Here is a 9,207-nt window from a genome sequence, read left to right as displayed (position 1 = left end):
TCTTTGGAACACTCCTGCATGTATATTTCTTACTCCCTATATCCAAGAACACAAAGCGCTTTATGGTATAATTAACTATTAAGGATGAAACTTTAAAAAAAATTTGAGTAATGTTTTACAATTTATGAGAGTAAATTAAATATTAATTTAAACTATTTATATTGATAATTAGATAACATAAATCCTCCAGCGTGTTACAGTACGATTTCCCAAATCCTTCTTTCTCGAATATACCTTTTCCTGAAGTCAATTTTCCGAATGCCAATTTCCCGAACTCCAGTTCCCCGAACACCTATTTCCCGAATCCTAATTTATGGGAATCACATGAACCGTCCAATTCCCCAAATTCTTTCTCCCGAATTATTTTATCCTAAATACTCATATCTCGAATTCCAATATTATGAATCCTGTTATCCCAAATGGACATTCTATTGAATTTAATATAAACAACTCCTGCTAAATAATCACTTTTGTGCTAAATATTAATATTTTGTACAATTTTGTATCATAAATATAATTATTAATTTTATAAACTCCTAAACTTTATTTTCTTTAGTATTTATTGATTCTAAAATTTCATTGGCCATACACGCGACGTGAGAGTGTACTTGAAGCTTCGGACAATTAAATCACAACAAAAATACAAAAAATAGTTACAAAAGATCCAAAATTTTAATTGTTATTTACACGTGTGCGGAAAAAACAGAAAATCTCGGGCAATTATATAAATTCTATTTATCCGTTATCCGGCACATTTTCCGAATACACCAGAGAAACCTATTGTTGTGTAACACTCATCTTTATATACACTAAAATGGCCATTACTTTTTAGTTCAAAATTAATACATTATGTCTGCTATTGAAATGCAGTTTTCACAGCACTTAATAGTTATTAGATAATACAGTCAATACTAGTCATCATATCGAGTTTTGAGTTTTGACTGTACAGTACATAAGCAATTTGAATATCAAAAACAAACATATCTTTGTGATAAATCTCTTACGGAATAGTGTTCCAATCCGCGGGTATCCGTCATCCGCCTATCCGTATTCGTTTAATCCATTTATCCGTATTACTAGTATCCGTTCCGTATATCCGAAAATATCTGAGGATATCCGATGGATTAAGATATTCCGCGGGTAGCTGATAGACGGATTCACTATTACAAAAGATGAAAAAATTAAAGCGATAAAAAAAATAATAAGTGAAACTTACGAACGAGAAAAAAAAATTAAACTCAAGTGGTACTGTTAATTAACAATATATGAAAGATAAAACAAAACCTGGAACTGACTGCAAACTATAATTAGTATACATGTGAAGATATTATATATAAGATATTTAAATATATTTTCAAATGCTATACGTGATGCTAATATGTCCTATATAAATTAACCAACTATTTTAACGAAAATAATATCGATGATTGTGACAAAATTGCTTCTAAAAGTGAGATTAAAGTGCGAATAATTTGAAACGCAGAAAAATAAAAATTTATTTGCTAAATTATATTACTGATAGGGTGCTCTCCCGTAAAAAAATTTGTATGATTTCAACTTTGTATTACTCTAATGATTCCTAAAAATAATTCGCTTATGAATATCATAATATATATGCAAGTATATGTATTATATTGTTTAAAGAATAAAATTCACAATTCAAGAGAGATAATTTGATAAAGTTCATGAAAATAAAATAAAATTTTATTTACTTTTTGGAAGAAATAAAATAAATACTATAACTATTAAAAATCTAAAATCTAGTTATCCATAAATCATAATTTGTTTAAACTGGGGATGAATAAATTTATTTTTCGTGGCATTAATCACCATACGTTTCATTGCTTATATGCTTACTTTCAATTAGTGATTGGTCTGTCATGGCGGCGCAAAGTTGTGAACAAATGCTGTATTTATTACAATACATCAATACAACTTTACTATACTAATAAATTTGCCAACTGTATTTACCACTTATTTACCAATACAACGTTGTATACAAGTATGCTAACATTGCACAAATTTTAAAATAAATACAACTGGCAGCTTTATCAAACCTTCTTTTTCTATAATTTTAGTTTAGCTCGGGGAGCCGTTAAAATCTCGATGATCAGACAATACAAACCCGACGCTCATTTTTGGATAATGATTGGGATAATGAATGATCAGCATTGTAAGCGTAGGGTGTTGTAAAGTTTCTGATCGTCAGTAAATCCCGTGACAAAGTGTAAATACAAAATAGTTTAATGGATTCCATATAATCAAAATGTGAAAGTAAACTATATAGCAATTTGATTTATGAGCATGATTCTAAAAACAGAAAATAAAAAGGATGGGAAGCTAAAATGTGATACTTAAAAACTAGAAATGTTGAAAATGCAAATATAAGTTGGATTGAAGTGGTTTAAACAGTGAGGTTTTAAAATAGTTTTATTTTTTTGAAGGCTAAATCACATTTAACTTATATGGCCCAGATAACCGTAGATAATCAATCCATCACAGATTGAAAAACATACAATTTTATCCATATATCCGATTACGGATGTCCGGATATCCGAAGTTAATCATAGTGTTGGCGGAACATCGGTAGAGCTGGCCGGCATTAAAAATCACGTGACTCGACCAAAATTTTCCACCCCACGTGACTTTTGTGACGCGATGGCGTAATCAGTATTCAGTTGTTTATTCATTACCTATTTCTCTCCCTTTTTTCTCTCCACTTTTTTTCACGTTAAAACATTTTTTAAAAATCCTTTAAACAATAAAATAAATTAAGTATTTAGAAAAAGCTTGAGTGTAGAGTATTGTTATAAAGCTATAGTTAATTTTTTATTTACAACAAACGCGCTTTTTTATAGATTTTGTAATATTAATTTGAATATTTTAGCTAAATGAAACAAGGTTTGAGCATTGAAGAAAGTTATTTAACAAGTATGTACATTATTTTCGTGAAAATATTGCCGTTTTTAAAAAGAAATTGAGTTGCATTTGTTTTTTTTTATTTTTGTAGTGTAATGTAAGGACTTTAGCTAAATGTAATGGGTTTAGGTAGCTTAGACAAAGTTGTTTAGCAGGTATGGAACCACCCAAATATTGATTTTTATCAAAATATCTTGAATATTTGCAATAGTATGAATATTTTGTATGGAAATTACTGTACCGTGTGCGGTTGATTTTTTCACTTTACAGCGTAATTTTGGTACTTTTGTTAAATAAAACAAGCCATTGGAGATTAAGTAAAGTTGTTAGCAGGTGTGGGATTACTTAGATATAAATTTTTATTAAATTTTTATGGAGTAATTAGCATTTTTTACAATAGTGTACTTAACTCTAAATATCAATAATATTTATTTATTTATTAAAATTAAATTTAATAAAGTGAAAAGGGTTATTTCAACCCTATAAAAAAATTGGATACGTTTTTTATAAAGTTTTCATACGATTTTTTTCCTTAGAAATAACGTATCATAATAGGATACGGAAAAATGCACAATTCCGTATCACTAAAAATATGGTTTGGATATGGAATTTGCACGGGATTCATATGGAATTTACATGATTTGATCACTGTTTTTATCACGAAATTTATACGATTTGGTCACTGAATTTACTATTTGTATTACAGTTTACTATAATTGTATTTTCATAAATCTAATTTTACTTTATTAAATTAAATAAAAAATAAAAAATAAACAAAATACAAATATATTATGAAAATTCCCTCCCTATTAAAACCACCTATTGCAACCAAAATTATCTATAAGTTCAGGTTCATTTGGAATCAAATAACCTAAAAAAACAAAAAAAAAAAAAAGAAACAATAAGAACGTCTAACTAAATTGGAAACAAAACCCCCCCCTCATATAGTATCTGCAATCATCCAAGTCACCAAAGGTTAGCATTCCTACAAAAAAAGAAAGAGAACTCCAGAATGTCTGACCTACATAAAAGAAAAGAATTATGAAGTGTCTGATGAAAAGAAACCAAAACAACAAAATAAATCCAAAACTGACCTATAAAAAAAGAAGACTCCGAAGCAACAAAACTGTAATAACCTATAAAAGAAAAGAATCTGAACCCAACTTACAAAAAAAAAAAAGAAAATTTGAACTGACCTAAAAAAAGAAAAAATCCTGAACCATCCTACAAAAAGGAAAAGACTCCCAAACTGATCTACAAAAAAGAAGAAAGAAAACTGAATCTTCTCACAAAAAAAAATCTGCTGGCCTATGAAATAAAAAAAGGGATAAATATAAATAAAAAAAGAAAAGGGAATAAAGAATAAATCAAAAAAATATTTTTTTAAAAAGAGGGGTAACGAAGTTAGGAAAGTTAAAAAAAATTTTTTTTTAAAGGGAGGACGTCAAAGTTAGAATAATAAAAAATTTTTTATAAAGAGGAAATAGAAATAGAAATAAGAAAATTTTTTTTAAAAAAAGAAGAGTGGGAATAAAAGAATAAAATCAAAAATTTTTTTTTTAAGGGAGAGTGACGAAAAAAAAACTTTTTTAAAGTGAGGTACGAAAAAAAATTTTTTTTTTAAAAGGGGGATGATAAAGAAAGAAGAAAATTTTAGAAAAAATAACAAAAATAAGACAAGAGATAAGAGAAAGGAAAGGAAAGACAGAAAGGAAGATCGGAAGATCTAACTCATCAAAGTAAGGGTTTATATAAAAAAACAAAAAACGTATCATAACAAATCAATAAACAATCACGTGATCTCGTGTAATGATACGGGATTTTTGTAAAATTTTCTAAAAATATTAAGTTTAAAAATTCCGTATACATTCCGCATGATTAATTTTTTCCGTATACATTAGTTTTTTTAAAAAATGTTCAAAAATGAATTGCTTATTAAATATACGGAATTTGTATACGGAATCTATAGAAACGTACATAAAATGTATACAAAACGTATCCTTTCCGTATACATATTTCTTATAGGGCAAGTGTATTTATTGTAAAAGTAATAAAATGATTAGCATGTTAAAGGGAAAATATCAGTAATATCAGTTTACTTTTTTTTGATTTTTTTGATTTTTTTCCTAAGATAAACGTGTGAAATAACATTGCGCCAATTAAAATTCAGACGCCACAAAATCACGTGTGGATGGAATTTTTTTGTGGTGATACTGTTGCAATTTAGCGTCTCCCGGAAAAAATGGTGATTACAATAAAATTCAAAATTTTTTTTTTTTTCCAATTATAAAGTTTAATTATCATTCCCAATACATTATATTATTATTAAATCTTGTCATGTTTTTGCCATCATTCTTCTATTTTCTAATGCCATATAATCAGTGATTTGAAATTCTGAGCAAACATTTTTTAACCATAAATGGTTTTTAGATTTTATTAAATGATTCTACTAAGTTTTAACAGCCCTTTGGCCTTAAATGCAATTAGAAATCAATAAAGATTAAAATACAATCAGAATTATACACAAAACTCTCATTATATATAAAATTATAATTAACTGTCTTTCAATAACATAAACATTTTTCATGCTCAACAACTGAATATTAAGTTATTAGTGGATTGCTAATTTTGCGATTTGAGAATTCTCCAACTGAAATTAATGGATAAACCTGTAGTATAAAAGTAATATCCATCACCCTCTGAGATAGATTGTAATTGTGATAAGCCACTTCAATTTTGACGATCTTTTTTCTAAGAAAAGATGAAAGTTCAATACAAAGTTTCATCTTTGGAAAGCATTATTGAATGATTGATGTACACAATGAATGTAACATTATCCGAAGTCACGTGTGAATCTGTAAATAAATAAATCCATTATTTTTAAAAAAAATTATCATTTAAAAAAAGTATCATATAAAATTTATTATGTTATTGCCATTAACGCTAATTTTTTAAAAAGAAGAATTTTCTGATTCGTAGGTCAGATCTAATTAGGAAATCAGGAAAAACGTGATCGGAATTTGATATAATGTCAGCTAAAATATAGAAATGATTTTTATTATATAAATTATTGTTGGGTTTGGTTTTTTATACAAATTGGATCAAATTTTATTTAATCTGATTTAATCTGTCAGTATAAAAGTCTAAAAACTTTAATTGTTCGTTAAATTTTTTTTTTTAATAATATTTTTAATTTTTATATGAATATATAATTTATTGAGAAAAAAAATAGCCCAAAACAATTTTTTTCGTTGATATCTATAAAATGATTTTACAATTTATAAATACTATGAAAATGAATTTTAATGATAGAAAATTTACATAAATTATAAATTTTTTCATGACGTAAATATTCATGCCTGTAAGTTTTCTGATTATATTTTCATGCTCACGTGTTTTTATAGTTTATTTATACCTTCCCCACTTTTTCCCATCACTGGACGTTAGTCTCCATGAGATAAAAGAGTTATTTCACGTGTCGCATAAATATCATAATTTTCATGACTCCCCGTGAAATAACTATTACATATTGTATAGTTTTTTTAAACATATTTCATCAAAAGATTTTAAAGTATTATTTAAAAAATTTATATATATTTTTGTATTCAAATTATTTATTTAATTAAAAATATACAAACAATATTATTAACGTATAATAATTTGACAAGTGATATCAATTAATTTAGTTTTTCTTAAATGGCTAAGATTTTTTTTTAAAAAAAGAATGACAATGAATATTCTTACCAAAAAAGTATTATCTTTACTTTAAAAAGGCTATATTTGGCAATGGACATTTAATAAAATGAATTTTTATTACGTATACTAATTTTTTAACCGAGTTCATTGGTTAGTACGATCATATATCAAATATCAAATAAAGTTAGGCAACATTTCACTTTTCACAGGTTTTTCGTCATGTTAACAAACAAAATAATATACAATAATAATCCTAATAAATTCTTATTGGCCTTTTACCAACTTTATTCATGCATTTTATTATAAATAACTATGCATTAGAGATCACAATACAATAATTAAACTAAATTAACTATAATTTATTACTATTATCCTTAAAGCTTTAAATATCTTTTTGTTAATAAAAATTATAAATTACGCCGAGTTCCGTAATCAAATTTAGCCGCAAAAGGTTCAAATCTAGTTGGTATATTAATGTTCTTTCCAAGATTTAAATCCATTAAATCAATTAATTTATAAGGAAATGGATGTTCAACTTCAGAAACATCATCAAGTCTTTTCATTTGTTCAGGTGTCAATCTAAAAAAAAAATATTTATTTTTAATAAATTAATTTTTTTTAAGAAACAAAAAAAAAAATTCTTTTTTATTTAAATAGTATGCACTTACTTAAATTCAAGTGCTTTAAGATTTTCTTCGAGCTGATTAACTGTTTTAGCACCAATTAAAGGAGAAGTAATACCAGGTTTTTGCATGGTCCAATTCAAAGTAACCTACGTATTATAATATATATATAACATTATCAGTTTATAAAGAAAGTAAATTTTGTAATATTATATATAATTTATTACTTGAACTGGTGTTCTTCCGATCTCTTCTGAAATAGCTTTAACTTCATCCAAGATTTTCCAATTTTTTTCAGATTTCGAATGTTCTGCGATAAATCTATTACGAAATTCCGATGTTGCTTCTGAATTTTCTTTTGAATATTTTCCGGTAAGAAACCTGGTTACAAACAAAAAAAAGTTGTAAATATATATTTTAATGTATAAGAAAAAATGAAAAAAAAGAGTATCAATGGTTAATTACCCTTCTGCGACAACACCCCATGGAATGATTCCAACCTAAAATGTTATTTTATTTTATTTTTTTTTTGAAAAAAAATATTTAATTTGTTTCTTTTTATCAGTATAGGCAAACGCTTATAATACATACACCATGTTCAGCACAGGCAAGTTGTAGGTCGGTTTCCATCGTTCGCTCCAACAAATTATAACGCGTTTGAAGTCCAATGAAAGGGCTAAATACAGTTAATAGATATTTGTTAACCTAAAAGCTTATTTATTTATAAATTATTATTATCACGCATAATCTTGTACCTCCATCCACGTAATTCAGCAATAGTGTTAGAACGAGAGAGTGCCCAAGCCGGCATATCGCTTACAGCGGCATACAAAACCTATTTGTTTTATTTTAATAATATTTTAGAAATATATATATCAAATTTGAGTAAATTTTAATTAGACTTACTTTTCCACTTCGAATGACATCATCTAATGATCTCATAAATTCTTCAATTGGAGTTCGATATTCATAGAAATGAACGTATAAGATATCAACATAACTCATATTCAATCTTTTTAAACTTGCATCCAAATTTTCCACAAGACTTTTTCGATGATTTCCTCCTAAATATATTGATATTAATATATATATTTATAAGTATTTTCGATCGTGATCATCAACTAATATAACAATGATTAGTTTAGTACCAACTTACCAGAATTCGGATTGTACCTCTTATCCTTTTGCATATTAGTTACATTAGCTATAAAATAAAATAAAATAAAAAAAAATTAGAAAATTATTTAAAATCAAAAATTTAAACGATGTTACATAATAGAAAAAGTTCAACACCTGAAAATTTTGTTGCAATTACGACATCGGATCGTTTATCGGAAACATAATCCCCAAGGAAACGTTCACTCTAAATTGATTTTTTAATTATTATTTAAATATTTATCAGCTAAAAAAAAAAAAAAATTTCAAAATTAATATTGCGCAGATGATCATACTTACTTCACCCATGTTATAATTGCAAGCGGTGTCTAAAAGTAATATACATTATGATATTAAAGTATCTTCTAAACGTAGAATAACTGTAACGTATCGTGACCGTGCGAACATAAATAAATTACTTACCAAAGAAGTTTCCACCTTTTTCATAATAAAGGTCAAAAACTTTTTTCGATTCTTCATAGTTAGAACCTAATCCCTATTTATATTTTTATGTTATATATTATTTTGTTAATCGAAACCGGTTTTTTTTTCTAACAAATGAACTTACCCATGTTTCTCCGAAAGTCTTTTCATATATTAAATCAAAACAGATCATCATAAGAAATATAAGAAATTAAATTAAAAATTAAGGAATTTCCTATAATTAACGTCATAATTTTGGCCAAATTTATAATATTTATATTACCAAAGCGCCAAGACATAATGGAGAAACTCTTAATCCACTAGGGCCCAATAAAACATAATCATCAAGAGCACTGATGGGTTTGGTGGGAGATGAAGCGTCTTTAGACAT

At 26.5% G+C, this 9,207-nt stretch overlaps 1 protein-coding gene across 1 annotated transcript; it reads right to left on the bottom strand.

Annotated features, from left to right (window-relative positions):
- Positions 1 to 7,022: 7,022 nt before the first annotated feature.
- OCT59_025969 (uncharacterized protein) lies at positions 7,023 to 9,207 on the bottom strand (the record flags this gene model as incomplete). The annotated part of the gene is made up of 13 exons (XM_025316738.2): positions 7,023 to 7,194; positions 7,284 to 7,387; positions 7,466 to 7,619; positions 7,704 to 7,738; positions 7,830 to 7,914; positions 7,994 to 8,073; positions 8,145 to 8,302; positions 8,395 to 8,442; positions 8,532 to 8,601; positions 8,694 to 8,722; positions 8,817 to 8,889; positions 8,962 to 8,979; positions 9,100 to 9,207. 13 exons carry the CDS (start codon positions 9,205 to 9,207, stop codon positions 7,023 to 7,025), a joined length of 1,134 nt encoding a protein of 377 aa, XP_025179793.1.

The sequence above is a fragment of the Rhizophagus irregularis genome, chromosome 6, assembly GCF_026210795.1.
Source record: "Rhizophagus irregularis chromosome 6, complete sequence".
Taxonomy (NCBI): Eukaryota; Fungi; Glomeromycota; class Glomeromycetes; order Glomerales; family Glomeraceae; genus Rhizophagus; species Rhizophagus irregularis.
This window is presented reverse-complemented; position numbering and strand designations above follow the sequence as displayed.